The following is a 22,286-nucleotide window of genomic DNA, read 5'->3' as shown; positions in this document are numbered from 1 at the left end:
CACTGAAGAAATTACACTTTGCTACAATGTAAAGTAGTGAGTGTACAGCTTGTATAACCGTGTAAATTTGCTCTCCCCTCAAAATAACGCCATAAAAATCTAAATCGCTGTCAACGTGAGTACACCCCTAAGTGAAAATGTCCAAATTGGGCCCAATAAGCCATTTTCCCTCCCTGGTGTCATGCAACTTATTAGTGTTACAAGGTCTCAGGTAGGGCCAAAACTGTTAATCGATCAACTAATCTATTATTAAAAGTTGTCACTATTTTCATATTCGATTAGTTGGCCTGCAAAACAATGCATTTATTTACATATCAGAAAATACAGCGAAGCACACCATCCACATATGTCAGTAAGTGCCTGAGAACTTGTGGATGTATGAGAAGCAATACCTCATGGGACATGTAGCCCTGGGCAGGAAGTGAGTGGTTCTAAAGACCGAAATTTTTTTTACCTTGCTATAGGGGCACTCTATACTATACATTGCAGCTGGCTATTGGCACACTATGAAGGCAGGAGGAACCAGAAGGGACGGTGGGAAAATCCAGAAGAGGAGAACCAGGGCTGCTCTGTGCTTAACTATTACACAGAGCAGGCAAGTATAACATGTTTGTTGTTTTTAAAAAAATTTCACTTTAAGAGCCGGTTCACATTCATGCGGCTGCGGCGTTCGCATGTAATGTCGGAGCGCACTGCTCCTTCATTACATGCGATCGGCTGTGCGGTGCGAGTTTAGCCATACACTTTGTATGGCTAAATTCGCACTGCACCCGCAGCAAACACGCACAGGACCCTTTTTTGCAGCCGCATCAGGATCGGATCGCACAGCGGTTCACACTTGTGCGATCCGATCCTGTGCGAACTGCAAGATCGCACTGCGATATGCGATCAAACTGGGGGTGTCGTTAAGATTACATTGACACCCCCAGCGTATCGCATATGGCAGTGTGAACTGCCGGGGGTGCGTTTGCGATGCGGGAACAGGCTGCAAATTTGCAGCCTTCCCGCATCGCATAAGTGTGAACCGGGGCTAAAGACTGTGCAGGGAAGATCAGCATCTGAACCCAGAGAAGGTGGAGGCAATATAGGGCATTACAATTACATTTAACCACTTAAGCCCCGGAAGATTTTACCCCCTTCCTGACCAGGGCCTATTTTGCGATTCGGCACTGCGTGATTTTAAACCGACAATTGCGCGGTCGTGCGACGCTGTACCCAAATGAAAATTGACGTCCTTTTTTTCCCACAGAGCTTTCTTTTGGTGGTATTTGATCACCTGTGCAATTTTTTTAATCATGCGCTATAAAAAAAAAAAAAGCGACAATTTTGCAAAAACAACAATATTTTTCACATTTTTTTATATGAAATTCCCCCCCAAAAAAAGTAGAAATCAAAATTTAACATTTTAGGCTAATTTGTTTTCTACTACATATGTTTGGTTAAAAAAAAAAAAAAAAAAAAAAAGCGTATTTTGATTGGTTTGCGCAAAAGTTATTGCGTTTACTAAGGGAAAGATTTTTGTAATCTATTTTTTTTTTTTAACGAGTAATGGTAGTGATCTGCGATTTTTTTTTGCGACCCTGCGGCGGACAGATCGGACCCTTGACTGACATTTGACACTTTTGGGGGTACCAGTGACGTTACTACAGTAATCAGTGCTATACATATGCACTGTTACTGTAAAAATGACACTGGGACGGAAGGGGTTAACTTTATTGGAGAGGGAGGGGTTAAGTGTGTCCCTAGGGGTGTGTTTCTTACTGTGATTGGATGTGGCTTTGTGTGTAACAGCACAGATCAACGGTCCTACATAGCAGGACCGAGTGATCAGTGCTTTTACACAGGGGAGAATGACAGGCGGCTTTGTTTACATTAGCCGCCTGCCTTTCTCCCTCTCCATCCAACGATCGCGAGTGACCGGCGGACATGGGGTGCGCCGGCTTCTTCTGGTACGAGCGGGGGCGCGCCTCCGGCCGCGCGCGCCCGCTATTCGCTCCCAGGCTAGTGACGTACCGGTACATCACTTTGCCTGGGAAGGGCTGACCGCCGCCGTATATGGTCGGGCGGCGGTCGGCAAGTGGTTAAAGTGAACTTTTACCAGTATTGTGCATTGTATTTAAAATTATATCCATGAAGAAGAAAAAAAAAAAAAAGTCTCAGCTTTTAGTACAATATAAAAGATTTTATCTTCCTTCCTCACCCTTCATATAGCTTCAGGTCGGACTCCTAGTTAAAATGCCCATTCAGATGGTGTCAAGCGTGTGTCGCGGTACCAGGTAAGGAGTACAAAGACAAGTGTCTTGCCTACAGTTCATTGAGGGAACCATGAATGCCAACACGTACCGTGACATACTAAAGCAGAGCATGATCCCCTCTATTCAGAGACTGAGCCGTATTTCAACATAATGACCCCAAACACACTTCCAAGTCTACCACTGCCTTGCTAAAGAAGCAGCTGAGGGTTAAGGTGGACTACCCAGACATGTCCCAGACCTAAACCATATTGAGCATCTGTGGGGAATCCTCAAATTGGAAGGTTTAACATCCACCAGCTCTGTGATGTCGTCATAGAGGAGTGAAAGAGAACTCCAGTCGCAACCTGTGACACTCCGGTGAACTCCATGCCCAAGAGGGTTGAGGCAGTGCTAGAAAATGGTGGCCATACAAAATATTGACCTTTTGGACCAATTTGGACATTTTCCTTTAGGGGTGTACAAACTTTTGTTGCCAGCAGTTTAGACATCAATTACTAATATTTTGAGTTCTACAAGCTGTACACTCACTACTTTACATTGTAGCAAAGTGTCATTTCTTCAGTGTTGTCACATGAAGACAATCATTTTCCAAAAATGTGAGGGGTGTACTCACTTTTGTGAGATACTGTACATTCTGTCTCTTACGTTCCCTTGAAAAACCATCTCATTATAAAAAACAATTATTTTGCATTCTGTAATTGAAACATGGTTCAGGGATTGATTTTCATTCTTGATCTTTGCAACCAGGATATTTAACTCGTTCTAAATCCTGTTTAAACACAGTTTAATTGGTGCAGGATCCTGTCCTGCGTATAGGAATCCTGACAAGGTTATTTAAGGTTGTTCACACTAGTATAACCTACCTATTTCAAGTTTGATTTAGACCCCGTTCACACTGGGGCGACCTGTCAGGTCGCCTGCCATAGAGAAGCTGTGGACCCGTTCTAATAGGAGCGACACAAGTCGCTCCGACTTAGAAAAAGGGTCCGGAGCTTCTTTGGGGCGACCGGGAGCGACCTGCATTGACTTCAATGTTATGAAGTCCGTGCCGGCCGCTCCGAGGTCGCGGTGCGAGCCGCGACCTGTGAGGTCGCCCCGGTAAGTGGGATCGCCCCAGTGTGAACGGGGTCTTAGTTTATTTTCCTTTTTTTGACTATTGGGAAAACAAATTAGGATTTTCACAATCTCATGTACACAGCCACATCTGAAAAACGCCTCTACAGAAGGAGAGCCAGATAAAATTGTTGATGTACGATCCAGAGCACATCTCCCATATGAAACCGGTGAGCTGTTTAGCCAGGTCTGCTCTCACACACCTATACCCCCCACCCCTCCAAGGAGCATCACAAATTCTCTATGTCTGCTATGAGTTTATTGGTCAATACTCAAAACAACTTTTTTTTTTCTTTTTATTAAGACAACCTTTTCAAGCAAGCCCAATGTAAAGAGACCTTTCCTTTATGCCAGACCAGTCCTTGAACCACTTGCCCCCTGATTCTGTTTACCGGGCCGGTAAACATGATCTTGCGTAGCTGGCTGCAAAGGAGACAGCCAACCACATTCCTTCTTCTAGTCAGATACAGACTGACAGTTTATACAGACTGTTTAAACAGGAGATAGACCTGCCTCTGTCAGTTCCCCCCCCCCCCCAAACAATTTTGGCTCCCGCTGCTGTCAATCACAGCCAGAGAGGGAGGGGCAGGGGGTGGAGTCGAACCAAGCTGTGTGTCTCAATGGACAGGGGAGCTGATTTACAATACAAAAAAATTAAGAAAATGTAATATAATCTAATATATAGAGACAGATATATGTAGCACCCTCCTAGGTTGGTGCTAGGAAAAGTATATAGTTGCCCTGTCTGCTTATCAGGGGGGCCTGATTCAGTTAGTGAGGCTGTCATGCGTTTCCAGGTGTGGTCTGTTGAGTCTGGGGAGTCTCCCCACTGTATCCAATGAGGGCTCTTATTGGACAGTGGAGGAAACCTGGCCAATAGCGCACCAGGGCTTATAGCTGTCTCAGTGGGCAGAGTTTGCCGCAATGCACCCTGGGATCAGATATAAGCCTGAGGGGAGCATGTGACAGGGGGTCTTTGGCGGGAAGCAGAGTCTCAGGAGGAGGCCGACGGCTGTCTCTCCTCATGTCAGTGCAAGCGAGGGTGTCCTGGTCGGCCTAGAGGACCGGAGGCTGAGCTGGGCTACAGGAAGTATCCAGGGTGCTGTGGACCGAGTAGAGCTGCTGGGCAGAAGTTTCCTGGAAAAACAGTGTTGTGAGTATATGAAATACTGCCCAGGAGTTTGCCTGAGAGAGGGGACTACTCCAGAAGGTCAGAGGGATCCGTGAGCCAGCTAGCCAGTAGTGGTGGCTTAGAAAGGGGGTGCCAGTATCCAAGCCCTGAAGATTAGAGATAAGAGAAAGGGACCGCCGGTGCGGACCCTGAAGTGTTCAGCAGTGCAGCAGTGTATTCAAGTAGCTACCTCAGCTGGAGTGCTTAGTGGAGCTAGAAGAGGACTTCTTTAGTCAGAAAAACAGTCCCAAGTCAATTCAGCGTTAACAGGCATCCGGCCAGCGTTAACCAGCATCAAGTCAATGTTGATAGACATTCAGCCAGCGTCAAACATTGATATTCAAGTGTCTCCGCCAAATGTGCCTAGTTTAGTTCTAGGGAGTATCCCACTCATCCCTTCTCCCATTCAAGTTAAATACAAAAAACCCAAAGATACTGGACTGGTCATTGTCTCAGTGCTCACATTTGGAGAACATGCTTAAATGTGCCGTTGCTAGTGGTAACCCAGGGGGACCCAAATCCAGCAAAACGGCTGGGAATTGTGCTACATATCTATGATATATATGCGAGTCTGCTCTTAATAGGAGATTGTCCAAGTACCACAGTACCGTAATCCCTCGTAGTCGCAGTAATGACAACACTGGAGCCAACACTTTGGTGAAGACCCTGGGGGCGGAGGAGAGAATAAAGGATAACGCCAAAAATGGATAATGCTCTTCTACAACAAAGCCAAGAAAACGCTGGTGTCCAGTGTAAATAGGGATGTGTAAATATGCATACTTGATATCTACGGAGGCCAAAAAGTCTCCTTGGTGTAGAGGCGCCACTACCGTGCAAATGCACTCCATTCAAAACTTCTGTACCCGCACAAAGCGGTTCAGAGCCTTGAGGTCCGGATTGGACGAAAGGGCCGCCTATGAGCAGTAAATTAAAGCCCCCGTCTATTATGCGGCGCCTTGCTCTTGGTGGAATGGAGTAGAAGAGTACTCTAACCCACAAGGCCTTTGATCAACTCATCCAGGGAGGATCCATAAAGGGAAGGTCAGAAAGCCTTTTTGGAAGCCTGGTCCCCAGACCAGCTTTTCAGCCATACCATGGGTCTAATAGCAATCCCCACCGCAGACACTATGGCTACCAGTGGAGCTGCATCCAGCGACAAATCACATATATACAGAAGGGCTTGAACTATTTGGTCCATTAGCTCCATCAGGCCTGGTGAGAGCTGCTCCATTTCAAAGTCGACCTTTAAGCAACTTCGCCTATCCTGTAATGGTCTGTGACACCAAAGTTATCACAAAGACCGGTTTTAGTATGGAGCCCGCTAACACATGAAAATGGCAGGACAGAGACTCCGGTCTATCCACTGGGTCTGTAAATACCGGAGGCTCTTCCACTGGGACCACAGTAGACTTGTTTAGTCTGGAAACTGGATGGTCAACCTAGTGGAAACCGCATCCGCAAAGGGGTACCACCATTTTAAAGCGCTTAGGCACCACTAACATTTGTTTGATGCGCCCCCACTGTTCATTGATAACGTAGTCAAAGAGTCAAAAAGTTCCAGACAGGGAAAAACCTTGCCCGACTTCTGGGATTTGTGGGTGCCAAAAGATACTTGCGTCCAAGACACTGTAGACTCATCCGCCATTTTTAGGGTTTCCCGCACCGACTAAGTGCCTCCATCAGCGCGCTTTCCCGTGCGACAGCTGATGAGGAAATGTCGTCCTCCTGCTCGTCAGAATACGAAGACACAGGATCCACCAGGATGATATGCATCCGCGGCAGCCACATCTACCTCAGAATCTGAGGATACTACAGAGGGAGGTTAATGCAAAGGGCGCATTCGGCTAGTGGCATTTTTTTTAAAACGAAATCCACTTTTGAGACCAGGCTTTCCAAAACTCCAGTAAAAGCAGACAAGGGCTGTGACCCCAGAGGGTCTCGCAAACGCACCGTGGGAGTCTGTAGGAGAGATTTGGTCCTGGGACTCCATTAGCACGGAGTAAAAAAAAAAAAAAAAAAAAAAAAAAAAAAAAAAAAAAAAGGCAGCGTCACTGAGAAAAATTGCAAAAACACGATCGGCACCGCTGCACCAGCGGTAGCACAAGTCCCAGCCCTAACAGCCTGCAGCAGGGTGAGTGAGTAATACCTAGAAGGGACCCCAGGAACATACCACCAAACCAGTCTAGAGGCTTCAGGAATGTTCTGTGCAGAGAATAGAAACGATCTGACACAGGAAACAGAATAGCACCTGGGTCATGCCTAGAGCCCCTAGCTTCTCCCTTGCTGTCCAGCAATCGTGGACTTCAATAAAATGGCTGCTCCATGCATTCCTAGGGGGGGGGGGGGGGGGGAACTACCAAAACATGGATGCCCATGCATTTCAATGAGAACGATTTACATTGATGCAGAGCAGAAAGCCTACAGCAAAATGGTGGCTCCAACAGCACACCATGTGGTCTACAGGACCCTCATGAGGATCAGACAGAAGGTATCGGGGTCCCCACCAGGACAGATTACCCCCCCCCCCCCGCAGAACCGCAGCAGCAATACATCCGTCCCCCAAGGGTAGGAACCTGCTTGTGGGGGGGGGGGGGGAGGGGACAGCTGAGGGGGGCATGGTATCACCGAGAAGCCAGGGGAAACGAGGGATATCTGAGGGTCAGACTTTCTAAGGGAGGGGGTCCAAGTCCACCATGAGTCGCCAGAGAACTTGGGTCAAAAACTTACAAAAAAGGTTCCCAAAATCAAACAGCTAAGGACGAAGTCCCAGCAGAAAACTAGGGCCTACTCCTAAACTAGGAAGAAAAACTGAGGGCTATAGCAGAGTTTGGGGTGTATGCCTTTTGGGAATGCAGCATTGGCGTGGTAAAGTTTTTTCCTGCCTAGAGTCCTACTCCTGTAGGGGGGCGGCATTACCCAATGGTCAAGAAGATATGGAGCTGTGTCTGTCGATGAACGATAGAAAAAGTAAGTTTTTAATAAAAGTTGAGGAGAGCTCCAAAACTGCCAACAGTGTCAGGTTCACAAGCCAGTAATCTGTTTACCTGCATGAAACAATCTTCAATAAAGCAAAATGTTCCTTCAGTGGGAGGTAAAACATTCTTCATGGGGCTTGTATCATGCAGCAGCCCTCCACATTCTTGGAATGCCAGTGTCACTTGGCTGGTAGGAGAGCTAGATGCAAACACAGTATGAGTGCATTACAGAAGGAGTGAACCTAGAAAACCAGATCTGTTTGAAGATCCGGAAAAATTCAAACAGACACTACTTCGTATACTGAGATTTACATCATAAAGATATTCTCCTGCTGCTCAGCAAATCGTCACAAGACAGGAAGGATCTTCTAGGTTAAAGAGAGGAGCTCCAGGATTCGTCAGAAAAAAAAAAAAATGAAGTCAGCATCTACAAATCCTGTAGCTGCTGATTTATTAGGACACTTACCTACCAATTTTTCTATCGCCTCCCGGGTGCTGCCAACGCCCTTGCTTGTAAGGTAAACCAGCAGGGAAGCTTTGTAGCTTCACAGCTGGCTCCCTACTGCGCATGCTAGAAGTGCACTGTGCTTTGTGAATGGCGCAGCAGCGGGGGAAGGAGTGGCACCAAAGGGGGGAGGAGGCAGATAAGCAGGGCTTCCCCTTTTAAGGACTTCCTTGAAAGCAACATTGTAAGAAAAAAGAATTTGGATTTTTTGCAACAATTCTAGGCCAAAACAAGAAAGCCAGGTCTGATGTAGGCTAAGTTTAGAGTAGACCCTCAGTTGGGAGGGCAGTAAAAACACTGTCGAGTCACATTTTCACTGCCTCTTTAATTGCTCCCCCTAAGCTGCAAATGCAAGCCATAGGGCCCTTTCACGCAGGCTTTCCGATCAGGTCCTCCTGAAAAACTGACATGCACAAAATTGCTCCATGCATCCCTATAGGGCAGTGGATGTCAATGGTGACATGTCCGCTGACACCCGCTGCTATCCGATCCGGTCTGTGAAATCCTGACTAATGTAAACCCCATTTTCCATCCATTTTTATCCGATCTCCCATAGAAGAGAACGGGGATGTCAGGTCCGTCTCAGCACAGAGCGGAGACAGACGTGTCATGTGCCTGCTCTGCATTTGGCTGGCAGTATCTTCTGAACACAAACCATTCAGAAGAAATGGCCCCCCTGTCTAACCACAATGCATAAGGTGGCACAGGCTTTTAGGGATTAAAGGAGAAGGTGAGGAGGCAACATATTAGCACCCCGCCCAATCAAAGAATGCTTTTCTTTCAAAAGATTCAAGTCATTCTATGAATGGTGCCTAAGCTGAGCAACTGACCTCCTGTGCTCATAACGCATTAGGCTAGCAGCTCAGCACAAGAACCAGGATGCTCAGCTCCTGATCACACCCAATATGCTGCTATCAATGATTACTGCACAGCCCACCCATGTGGTTTATTTTCCCCAGGTTTTAAGATCAAAAGGTTGGGTCAAAGGTCAGTATTTTAGACAGGATAAAAAAAAATTTGAATTATGCCTGTGTGTTTTAAGGAAAAAACAAAAAAGGCACTTCAGTGTTTCTGGGCGCCAACTACGTTACAAAGGAAGATACATATATGTGGTGTCACTGCAATCGTCAAAAAAAAATTTGGGGTTGTTTTTTGGCAGTAAGGTTTGCAAGAAACAGAGCAACATTTAAAAAAAATGGATTTTTGTAAAATCTTACCGTAAAATCCTTTTCTCTTAGCTCATTGACAGACGTAGTCCTCGGTGATACACCACCTTCGGGTTATGTTGCCTCCACAGGAGCAGGACTAGACAGGAAATTAAAAAGCTCTGGCCACACCCTAGGGGCAGTCCCAGAGGGTATATCCTCTCTCTCTCTGCCTCAGCAAATCAGTTATGTGAAAAAGCAGTCTTTAGAGATTTTAACCAAACCCAACTCAAAAACAGAGGGGCGGGGACTACGTCTGTCAATGAGCTAAGAGAAAAGGATTTTACGGTAAGATTTTACAAAAATCCATTTTTCTCTAGCGCTCATTGACAGACGTAGTCCTCGGTGATACACCACCTTCGGGACGTCCCAGAGCAGTATCACAAATGAGGGGTGGGAAAATGGAAATCAAATCCCAATCTAGAAGGCCCAACCGGTGCCAACTAGAAGTTTACAATGCTCATCCTTAATGATGAGACTCAACAAAAAAGAAAAAAATATATTTTTTTTTTTTTCAAACAGAAAAAACCCTCGAGGTAGACCACCGGTCTCCTCAAATTGCGGCCTGCAAAACCTTGCGGCCAAATGAGGCATCCGCCGATGCCGTCACATCAATTTTATAGAATTTTGTAAAGGTATGTACCGACGACCAGGTGGCCACCTTACATACCTGGACCACTGACGCCTGATGGCGAAAGGCCCAGGAAGTACTGAGCGCTCGAGTGGAGTGCGCCCTAACAGGGAACGGAGGACTCTGACCCTTAATAGAATAAGCCTGTACCACCGTTTGTCTAATCCATTTGGCAATGGTCGCGGCAGATGCAGGCAAACCCTTTCTGGGGCCATCCGTGATCACAAAAAAGTGAATCCGTCTTACGGAATGATTCCGTAGCTTTCAGGTATACTCTGATTGCCCGAACCACATCTAAGGAATGCAACGCAGGTTCCCAATGATGCTTGGGCTGAGGACACAAGGTAGTACAATATCTTCATTCAGATGAAAATCTGAAACCACCTTAGGAAGAAAAGATGGCTTAGGATGAAGTACTACCTTATCCCTATGAATCACTAGGTATGGGGACTGGCATGATAATGCAGCCAGTTCTGACACCCTGCGAGCAGAAGTAATAGCCACCAAGAAGGCCACCTTCTGGGATAAAGTAAGCAAGGGAATCTCCCTGATGTTTTCAAAGGGAGGTTTCTGTAGAACCGACAAAACCAAATTAAGATCCCAGGGCGGTAAGGGCGCGCGGACTGGAGGAGCCAGGTGCCGCACCCCCTGGATGAAATTCCGCACCAAGGACTTGGTAGCTAAAGGTTTCTGAAAGAAGATTGCTAATGCTGAAACTTGACCCTTGATGGTGCTCAAGGCTAGCTTCTGCTCAACCCCTTGTTGCAAAAAGGCCAATATTCGAGTCACCGAATAGGTACGTGGAGGAAATCCTAAAGATTCGCACCACGCAATATAAGTCTTCCATGTGTGATAATAGACCTTGCTGGAAGTCGCTTTCCTTGCTTTAATAAGGGTAGGAATGACTGAAGTAGACAAACCTCTGTCCTTCAGTACTTGGGTCTCAATGGCCAGGCCATTAAACCCAGCGACTGTAAAGCATGATGGTAAATTGGTCCTTGAGACCACAGACACTCCCTGAGACGAAGTTCCCACGGAACGTCTGCGACTAGCATGTCCAAGTCGGCCAGGCCGGCTTGAGGAGGCCAGCCTAGAATTTCTAGGACCACTGGCGCTGATAGAATCTGAACCAGGCGTCCCTAGAGGTATCTGGCCCCGACCATCCGAGAAAGTCTGGTCGTTTTCTGTTCCCACACATTTATCAGATACCTGATTGTTATCAGGAAGGGTGATCTTTTCTGGTTGAACCTCAGGGACCGAAGTCACCCGACTAGAGGCTACTTGGCCTATCTGGTCAACCAGATCCGATTCCTGTGAGGTATAGGGACTAATCTTAGGAAAAGGTAAAGGAAAAGATCTATTCAGGGAACGGTAACTACCGCTTCCTGTAGTACTTAAATGTTGGAAGGGAAGAATCGCACCGGTAGTAGTGGTTGAAGCTCGATCTAATGTCCTGAATACCGGTGAAAACGTCCCCCCACCCTGAAACCGGGTGGGGGCGCACCTTCAGGCTGTGTACTCCTTTGCTTCGGGTTTGGCTGGGTTGGTCCTCTGCTTGTCCGACCAGCCCTTCTTGAACCCTCCTGGAGGAGTCTTGCCTTTCCCGCTAGTACCAGCCGGGCGCCCTTTATGGGCGGTAAAGAAAGGTCCTCGCTTGTTGCGAGGTCCCTTAGCTTTAGCAGCCTGTGGCAAAAAAGTGCTCTTGCCCCCAGTGGCATCCTTGATGATTTCATCTAGGTTGGCCCCAAATAGACAATTCCCCTGAAAGGGGAGATTTGTCAAGGTCTTTTTGGAACCTAGGTCAGCTGACCAGCATTTTAACCACAGCACACGTCTGAGGATCACCGCTGACATAGATGCATGCCCTAATAAGGGAGTAGTGTCCAAGGCTGCGTCACAGATAAACTGTAGCCCTTGTATAATCTGTTCCATCAAATCAGGTGTCTCCTGGGGAATATCTTTTCCCCTAAGGTCTTGGCGTACCATTTTCGCCCATTCCGTAAGTGTCTGGGAAACTAGACCAATAACAATTACTGGTCTAAATGCTGACCCTATCAGAGAGAAGATGGTGCGGGACTCTGCTTCCATCTTTCGATCCACCGGATCCTTAAAGGATGAAGTGTCCTCCACTGGGATAACCGTGGCTTTATTCAGCCTGGAAATAGGTGGATCCACCACTGGTGGTACCGTCCATTTCTTAATGATGGATTCCTCAAACGGATAGCGTCTAGCAATACGCTTGGAAATAGTAAAGGTACGTTTAGAATGCTCCCATTCTCCTTTAATCTGATAACCGAAACATTTGGGTACAGGAAAAACCTTCACCGTTTTGATGGGCTTATTAGTACCAAAAGGAATCTCTGTTTCAGTTGCCTCTGCCGGTAAAGCCTCAAGTTTTAAGGTTTCTTGCACTGCCACAACTAGTGCGTCCACCAATGCTTCTTCCTGAATTATAGCAGGAGAAGAAGCGTCCTCCTCACTGTCTGAGGGGGCTTTACCTGGGATAACAGCCTTTGCAGAGGAACCTGCAACTGCAGTGACCATCTCTGAATCAGAGTCAGAGGTGTCAGATAGTATAGGGGTAGGCGGGGGTCGCTTCCTTGACCCCCGTCCCTGACAGGCCGCCTCCACCCGAGCCACCATAGACTCCAAAATTGCTGTAAATGACTCTACACTCTGTGCACCGGCGGGTCCCGTGGCCCCCTCGAGGGAAACAGGTGGGGGAATATGTGTGGCAGGGTCCATGATAATTCCAGTCACTTCCTGGATAATATAATTCAAAAATAAAAAACTTTTTTTCTTTTTTTTTTTTCAGACCCCCAGCGCCACAAAAAGCCCCTTAGTGTTACCTGCTAGGGATCCCTATCGATCGAGAGAGAGAGAGAGATAGACCCCCAGGCTCGCCACTTGATGCTCAGAGTTTAACTGCAACAGGTTACAGCGCTGTCTTGACAAACAGGAAGTCTTTTGGCTGGCTGCCCAGGAAGAAAGGAGGCGGCTCCGTCCCTCTGCACGCCTTCCGGCGCCTCCCCTAGCTCCACGAGGTGTTTGGATCACCTCAAACATGGCCGCCCCCATGCTGGAGACACGAGGCTACGCCAAAATGGCGGCTCGTGCGATCCAGCAAAAAAAAAAAAATGGCGGCGGCCTGTACTGAATAGCGGTGTGCTGCAGGGCACACAACACTCTCTCTGCATGGGGATTTGGCGTGGTTGGCGGTACCGGCCCTGGCAGACCGCATGGCCATTCGGGAGGCCTGCTAATAGCTGGAGATCTGATTAGGAAGGCAGTCTACATGTCCGTGGCTTCTGACTGGTAGGTAGCTTATTCTTATCACCGTAAGATTCCCAGAATGCCACAGATTATAATCTTTTTAACATGTATACAATTAGATTGTTAGCTCCCAAACCAAGCCTCCTGGCTTTTTGCACATAAAATCACACTCAAAGTAGGAGGATCTGTGTCATTTATAGGATAGAGAGGGACTCTCTTACCATACAGAGAGGGGCCCGCGTTCACCACAAGACCCGTCAGGGGAAAAGGGGGAACATACTACTCACCATACCGGAACCAGGCGGGCACCAACTCCTGACAGTACCCCTCTCCACCGGGGCGGGAGGGCTGTCGACCGATATGGACGCCGTGACTCATGGTCTTTGGCGTTTCAGCGAGACGTTTAACTTGCGGGGTCAGTCCTTTAATGGGACTTTGTCGCGGCCGACCCAGCGCGGAGCTATGGCCTGCACGCACTCGTAGGCTGAACTGGGGTGACCACCGGATCTCAACATCCAGCCCGTCGCCCAGTTCAGCTTTCTTGCTTGAAGATCTCACAGGAACACTGGAGTAAAAAAGCTGTCTAAAAAATCCTTTAAGAAAAAAATCTTGCCAGGACCTAAGATCCCAGCAAGGTATCTAGGTCCTTACTCCTAACTAGACAGAAAATAACTGATTTGCTGAGGCAGAGAGAGAGAGGATATACCCTCTGGGACTGCCCCTAGGGTGTGGCCAGAGCTTTTTAATTTCCTGTCTAGTCCTGCTCCTGTGGAGGCAACATAACCCGAAGGTGGTGTATCACCGAGGACTATGTCTGTCAATGAGCGCTAGAGAAATGATTGTTCTATTTAAGGCTTCTAAGCAAAAAAAAAAAAAAGAAGGAGATAGCCACTACCACTTATCACCAAATGAAAATCCCAACCTGTCCTGAGAAGACCAACACACACAACTTGTTGTATCAGGCTTTATGAACATCAAATTCATAGGAAAGGCTGCTGAATTTATCGTGGACACAAGCTGTAATGCTAACAATTACAGGGAAAAGATCACAGGACCATGGTCTATGAGCATCACCAGGCAGAACATGGAGCCTGCAGGGTCTATGTCCTCTTAACAAACACATCCCCTCCTTCTCCACTGCTTGACACCATATGCAGCGATGTCCTTCTGAAATATATGACATTCCTGTGTTCACTGCGAAGAATTCCATAACAGGTAAGGGGGCTCCATCAGAAGCATTGTGAAGTCCTGTGTCACCTGGAGGACTAGGAGAACCAATTTCAGCATGATCAGCAGCGCACCTGCCGTCTTCTTAGCTATAGATCAGGGGTCTTCAAACGTTCTACACTAAGGGCCAGCTTACCATGCTTCGGGGGGGGGGGGGGGGGGGTCAGATGGTGACCAGTGCCCAAACTGGACAGTGGGAGGATCAGTGCCTCAAGCGCCAAAGACAAGCAAGGGGCCACAGTTTGGAGAACACTGATATAGATGAAAATACACACTCCACCACAAAAAAAGAAAAAAGGGAAGCGCAGAGGTAGCTCTACTCCTCTCAATATTAAGACCATTTGAAAGGACTATGCTTTTGGTATAGGTTACAAATTGCAAATATAAAATGTTCCAAATCATTTAAAAAAAAAAATCAAAAGCAAAAAGTTAACGAGCATTAAAGGGTAATGCAGCACACTATTAGACAAAATAATGAAAGCCTTACTTTATAAAAAAAGTAAGGCTTTCATCCAGGACACACCAATGGAAAGTAAATATAAGATCCTGTTGCAAAGGCAGTACAAGCCTGTCTCTGGATTCTGTACATAATTAACCAAAGTCTTCAAAAAAATAACTAGAACCTAAATCTATACTTGACATTTTCTAGCTCCCAGGACAACTGAATAAAATTTTAACAAGTCATTGAGAACCATTACCAGTGGGACAGAAGCTGGGATTATCATAAGAAAAAAGTCAGCACTGCGCTGGTTGGTAAATTGACAGCACTATATAAATTAGCTGCTATGTCCCAACATAGTGCCCAGTTTACCCAAAGATATCCCCAACAATCAGCGTCCATGTCGCCATCGTAAATAGTTGTTTTTGCACATTGTGCAAAACCCCACATCCAAATGCTTCCTCCCCCTTCTCAAACTAACAATTGGTAGCTCAAGACCATGACTTGAAAGAAGTGGGCACATATCACAATGCAGGCAATGGCTCCCTTTACTGTCTTAGCCAATGAGAAGGAAAGGGACCCAGAAAAGCCACTGGTCTCATGCACATCACTGGATCAAGACGGGGCTCAGGTAAGTATTAGGGAGGCTGCTGCAGGTTTTTTTTTTTTTTTTTTTTTTCTTTAAAAACATGTTATACTTGCCTCTCCTGTGCAGTTGGCTTTGCACAGAGTAGCCCGTTTCCTTCTCCGGTCCCTCATTTCTGCTCCTGGCCCCTCCCTTCTATTGAGTTCCCCCAAAGCAAGCAGCTTGCTATGCGGGCACCCAAGCCAAGCTGCAGCTCCATGTGTCCATTCAGACAGAGCTGCTGTTCAGCCCCACCTCCCCTCTCTCCTGATTGGCTCACTGACTGAAAGCCATGGGAGCCAATGGCAATGCGGCTGTATCTCAGCCAATCAGGAGGGAGAGTCCCAGGACGGCTGGGGGACTTTTGGACATCGCTTAACAGTGGGGGCACGGCGCTGCTACACACAGGCAGATTTTTATCTTAATGTATAGAATACATTAACATAAAAACCTTCCTAACTTTACAACTCATTTAGGCTAATCTATAGTCACATAGTGATGGCTCCTACTTCTGGGTGCGATTCCTCCAGGCCCGCCCCGTAAAGCCAGCTTTAGACTACATAATAGCTACAGTGGACCTAATTAATGGATTAATAGAACAGGATATAGGTCCTATATTAGAAGATAACCGTTAGGCTTGGTTCACACTGGGGCGACCTGTCAGGTGACTTAGTCCCCTGACAAGTCACGCCTAATTCAGTGCGATAGAACCATTCTAAAATGGCTGACTAAATGGAGTGACTCAAGTTGCTCAGACTTCGAAAAAGGTTCCTGCACTACTTTGGGGCAACTTCAGAACAACTTGCATTGACTTCTGTCTTCTGGTAAAGAAGTAGTTTGCAAGTAGCGATAAAGCCGCGCTAGTGTGAACCTAGACTTAGATTTTTTATTTTATCATATTTCTTTCGCAATCCCAAACACTCCCAACTGAAAGTAATCCAAGTTCCTGCTGTAAGGATGATTCAAGCTGTTCTCCTGTACATATTAACCAGCAGAAGTAGAGACAATACAACCCTCAGCAGTCATACCATATGACTGCAAATATCCTGCTTCCCGTCATTACATAGACTTTTTATATAAACATGACCAAATGCTGCCAAAATGTGAACATTCCATGATTTTACACTGTACATCACATCTGTACTGTAAAAGAAAAATGGTTAAAAAGCTTTGAGATCAATGGCTTCCCTCCTTCCACATCACAAAGGAATCCCGGAACAGGAAGATGATCACACAAGGTTGCCTGAATGAACACACATTGAGGAAGCACAGAAGACTGGATGGTCCCGTTCTCACAGTCTGGCACGCTGGATGTCTGATGTGTCACATTCCTGTATAACAAAGGGGCGGATGAGCTGGGAACCTGCAGCTCAGCCTGGAAGTGATGTGGATATCCAAGAGGGCGTAGGCAAGGTACACAAGGCAACATAAGGAGTAAATCCTAGAGTGTCCAATCAGCTGACACACAGGCAGAGAACACCTGAACCCAACAATTCTCCAAGCCTCGCAGAACTATGACAACGTGGAAGCTGCATCACCGATCAGCCAAGCTAACATAATCAGCATAAGGCTAGCCATACACATTAAAGGAGAAGTCCACCTTTTGAAAAAAAAAAAAAAAAAAATTAATTTTTACAAGGAGCCTGCAGAGCATTGCACTCATGCCAGGCGCTTGCAGACTCTCAGGATAGCTGTCTGCCCATACCGCCTATACAAGCAAGCTCTTTAGAACAAGATCCATGAACTACAGGAAGGGTCACAATCACCCCCACCCCCCCCCCTTCTTCGATTAGTACATGCCCTCAGTCGCAATGGCTGACGGTACTTGTAATCTGTTCATTCACAGGAAACTGTCAACGAATGAATGATGTGGCCATACCGGCAAAGCACTTGACAGCTGAGCTGTTTTCAAATTGTGACAGGGGGTGCGGGGAGATGATTCCCCACCTGCTCTCACAGGGAGGGATCCGGGATGCATGGGGGAACATGTTACATCCTAAATACAAGTGTAAAAACGTTCAGAAAGGAGAATTTCCCCTTTAACATTTCTCTAGACCAACCTTTGGACTGAGTGAGCGAAATATAGTAAAAGCCAGTTGGCTATTGGATTCTGACAGTCAGTACCTATGGCTGTCCGAAAACCTGAATGGTGACTTTATCTGACTGTGTGAAAGGTTTCCACCCAGCTCCTTTAGTATAAATCGATTGGAATACTGACTTGAGCTGGGTGGTGCCAACAGGGACATCAACTCAAAACCTGAGCCACCTATGACAACTCTAAAACAGGACTTAAAGTGAAGACCCACTGGTTAGCACCCCGCCGTCAAAAGAAAAAAAATTGGTCGCTACAGATTTAAAAAAAAAATGGAGCTCCTCTTTAACACGTCGCTGCTGGCAGATAAATGCATGCAATGCAGAGAGGCTTCCACATGATAAATCTGGGTTCTCATATAAAGACAATATCAATACTTCACTGAAAACTGAACTGCCATTGCAGCCACCTTTCAACTTCAGAGTTGTTCACACTTCCCGCATGCAAGCAAGCTGTCAATATGAAACTACAGTGAGCCACCATGAGGGGGCAGTGTGTTGTGCATTTCAGCCCATCACATTGGTTTACTGTTTTTTCTAACTCTATATGAAGTACACAAAGTGGTAGTTCACTCATAACTCCGAACAGCAGCATAATGCATTGCAGTACAAAACTACACCTGCATTTTAGCGCAGTATAATGCAATGCAATATATATCCAAGCTGTGTTACAGTGTGAATAGGGCACATAGGGAACAACTTATCTACATGCCCTAGCGGTGGCTGCAATGCAGTGTTACACAATACCAATGTATAGGAACATATGGTGGATAAATCACCTGGCACTGGGGTAATTGCACCAACATTGTCACAAAGATATGACATTATATCATCACCTTTACTGAATCCAGTAAAAAGGGGAAAAAAAGCCTTTATCGCAGCCTCTGTTTGATGGCGCCACTGAGCAAACTGATCTATTCACCGCCTTTATTCTAATGAGCATAGTGGGATGCCGGCCCCTTACTGTGGAGTGGAAAACACACATTGTCCTCATCTTATAAACACTAGTACAAACACCTATGAGGGCCATCTACAGACACCACGAAAGTCCCACCCATCACATGTCCTTTACAGGTCTCAGATAATTTAACAAACAATCCGGTCACAGAAGGCAAATCGGCTCCTCTGTAGCTTTCATTGGTAAGCTTTGAGTATTTTACAATCCAAAAAAACAAAAAGGAGTGCCTCAGCCTAGTGCAAAAGCTTTAATAAAACTTTATTTAGAAGGGTGCAGTCAGGAGCCATCTGTCACACTACAATAGGCAGAGGTGGGAGATTCCCGGTTTGTGTTAATGGGGATATAATATAGAAAACTTTGGCCCCCTATATGTGTGTGCATAGTGCTAACAGTACAAGGGTGATTCCCTCATCAGAGATCTCATGTTTTATGCACTTTTTTGCCAAGCACCTGCAAAGATACTTTTTTAAATAAAGTTTTGTTGAAGATTGTGCACAAGGCCAGGTCTTCTCACTCAGATTTGAGGATGGATAGGAGAACCTCTAAAATGGTATGCCAGTCTTCACACATCACAAGGTGCATCCTCCTCACAGATATATGGAAGCTAAAAGAGGAGGTCCCCCCCCCCCCCCCCTCTGATGATGTATCCAGAGGAGAGGATGTCACCTAAAGGACAACTAAGAATCTAACCCAGAAAAACACCAGGATAAAGATCAGAATCTACATAATACTCACTGATAACTCAGGGCACTGAGATCTATAGAGGTCCCCCACAAAGAAATAAGGATCCTTATATGAATAGAGTCCAATGTCTGCCCTCTAGATTTATCGCCAATGATAAGGAGTGTGACCAATCCACATTGAAATAATATAACTGAGGCTCCCTGCCCCCCTCCATGTACATGTTATGTAGATGCTCCCCCCCCTTCCTATGTAGAAGTGTGTGGTGTCCCCCCCCCCTTCCTATGTAGAAGTGTGTGGTGTCCCCCCCCCCCTTCCTATGTAGAAGTGTGTGGTGTCCCCCCCCCCCTTCCTATGTAGAAGTGTGTGGTGTCCCCCCCCCCTTCCTATGTAGAAGTGTGTGGTGTCCCCCCCCCCTTCCTATGTAGAAGTGTGTGGTGTCCCCCCCCCCTTCCTATGTAGAAGTGTGTGGTGTCCCCCCCCCCTTCCTATGTAGAAGTGTGTGGTGTCCCCCCCCCCTTCCTATGTAGAAGTGTGTGGTGTCCCCCCCCCCTTCCTATGTAGAAGTGTGTGGTGTCCCCCCCCCCTTCCTATGTAGAAGTGTGTGGTGTCCCCCCCCCTCTATGTAGAAGTGTGTGGTGTTCCCCCCTCCATGTAGAAGTGTGTGGTGTCCCCCCCCCCTCTATGTAGAAGTGTGTGGTGTCCCCCCCCCTCTATGTAGAAGTGTGTGGTCCCCCCCCCCCCCTCTATGTAGAAGTGTGTGGTGTCCCCCCCCCCTCTATGTAGAAGTGTGTGGTGTCCCCCCCCCCTCTATGTAGAAGTGTGTGGTGTCCCCCCCCCCCCTCTATGTAGAAGTGTGTGGTGTCCCCCCCCCTCTATGTAGAAGTGTGTGGTGTCCCCCCCCCCCCTCTATGTAGAAGTGTGTGGTGTCCCCCCCTCCATGTAGAAGTGTGTGGTGTTCCCCCCTCCATGTAGAAGTGTGTGGTGTTCCCCCCTCCATGTAGAAGTGTGTGGTGTTCCCCCCTCTATGTAGAAGTGTGTGGTGTCCCCCCCCTCCATGTAGAAGTGTGTGGTGTTCCCCCCTCCATGTAGAAGTGTGTGGTGTCCCCACCTCAGTCTTAGCCCCCCTTAGTGTCCCTGAGCTGGATGTCAGTCGCAGGCCCCGGCCACTCACCCATCAGAATCCGCATCTGTTTCTTGCCGAAAAGCCGGGAGAAGAGGGAGGAGATGGTGAGGCCCATGGTGGCGGCTCGCTGCTCTCAGTCCGCTCTGTGCTGTGCTCTGAGCCCGGCGGATACTCGTCTCTCTGCCACGTCACGCTCAGCCCGGCAGCGCTTCCAACGCGGACCAAATGACGTCACGAGCGCCACATCCCGAGCTGCACCGGAAGTGGGGGAAGGGAGGGGCGCGGTCAACTCCACGTGACGCCGGTGACCCCGTAGGCGTTGCAAATAGATTTGGGCGCGCTACGGCGCGGTACGAATAAGGCGGGGCGTTTGGAGCGTAAGGTTACCACGCCCAGTCCAGATGGGCAAACCAGCTGACCGAGGAGGAGTGTCATTGCGCGTGCATCCGTTTATACCTGTAGCCGCTTGAGCTGTGAGAATGGGAGCATGAGCCGTGCAGGCATGAGTAATACACTTCACTGACACCCTGTCACCTCATAATACTCTCTGCTATATTATTATTATACAGGATTTATATAGCGCCAACACTTTGTGCAGCGCTTTACAATATGAAATAAACAAGGAAAGACTCATTAAAATAGAAACAAGTTCAAAGCACCAAGATTGCAGCTCTGTAACTATTCACACATCATGTAGGTCACATTCACACCTGCTATCCTGGCCCATCGTGAGCAGAAGGGAGAAAATCAGCAGGGGTCCCATTGATTGGTTACAGGAGGAAGCCCCACTGAAAGCATATCATAATACATTCTAATTAAAACAAATATGCATCTCAAAAAATTGGAATATCATCAAAAAGTTAGTTTTCTCTTTCCTTCATTGACGGACACAGCTCCAGAATCTTCTTGACCATTGGGTTATGCTGCTCCCTACAGGAGGAGTAGGACACTAAGCAGGAAAAAGCTTTACCACGCCTTAATGGCAGTCCCAGGGGGTAAACTTCCACTTCCTAATATAGGTATTCATTTTTTTCCTGCCTGAACCGGGGTAAGAGAGGCAGGGCAGCCATCAGAAATTTTGGGGCCCCTTACACAGCTTTAGGCCTGGGCCCCTCTGGGCCTGAAAACCAACATACCGCAGGGCCCACCCTCTAGCCGTCCCACCGAATCTGCCCAATGGCCATCCCACCAAGTCCTTTAGTGCACCCACTTCTATTTTAACACCCTTACAACTTAATGAATGAAAATGAATCCAATCCATCAAAGAAACATCCCTCATATATTCAGCAAAGATACATTCTAATCCAACAAAGAGATGGCCTCATATATTCAGCAAAGAGACATCCCAATCCAGTAAAGAGACAGCCTCATATATTCAACAAAGGCACATCCCAATCCAGCAAAGAGACAGCCTCATATTTTCAGCAAGGAGACCAGTAAAGAGACATCCCTTCAGCTGCATCGGCTTACTCTGCAGCCGCCATGCTTTAGCAATTGCTTGTTACTTGGTTGGGGCCTGGGCGGCTGGGCCCCTTGGAACCCCTGGGCCCCCTACATGTGTATGGGCTGTCCCCCCCTGATGGCTGCCCTGAAGAGAGGGTCCTTGATTTGGAAGCTTCGCTCTTCGGCTCTTCTACAGGGAAAATACTTCCTTCCCCTGTACTGGATGGTGTCCGGGTGGGGAGGTGTTTTGGGCACAGACTGTGCTCAGGAGGTTTGGACTCTGGGGGAGTCCAGGCTACAATGTACTGGAACTTCGGGCAATCAGACTTTGTCTGGACCATTGGACGGTTCATCTTCAGGGGTGTCCAGTACAAATTCAATCGGACAATGCCACTACCGTGACATATGTCAATCACCAAGGGGGCACAAAAAGTGGCCTAGTGGCTTGTGAAGTAGCCGGCATTCTAAAGTGGGCAGAATGCTTCGTTCCTGTCCTCTCTGCTGTGCATATACCAGGGGTGGAAAATTGCCAAGCAGATTACCTCAGTCGACAGGCCTTGGACCAAGC

General features: G+C 47.3%; 1 protein-coding gene across 1 annotated transcript in view; it reads right to left on the bottom strand.

Annotated features, from left to right (window-relative positions):
* The window catches only part of ARF4 (ARF GTPase 4), a 38,840-nt gene extending 18,287 nt beyond the window's left edge, over positions 1-20,553 (bottom strand). Inside the window, exon 1 of the mRNA XM_082266154.1 lies at positions 20,324-20,553. Coding sequence (XP_082122280.1) covers positions 20,324-20,390 — 67 coding nt within the window. The 5' untranslated portion in view covers positions 20,391-20,553. The remainder of the gene's footprint in view (positions 1-20,323) is intronic.
* Positions 20,554-22,286: the final 1,733 nt, after the last annotated feature.

The sequence above is a fragment of the Pelophylax lessonae genome (genome assembly GCF_965119305.1).
Source record: "Pelophylax lessonae genome assembly, chromosome: 8".
Taxonomy (NCBI): domain Eukaryota; kingdom Metazoa; phylum Chordata; class Amphibia; order Anura; family Ranidae; genus Pelophylax; species Pelophylax lessonae.
This window is presented reverse-complemented; position numbering and strand designations above follow the sequence as displayed.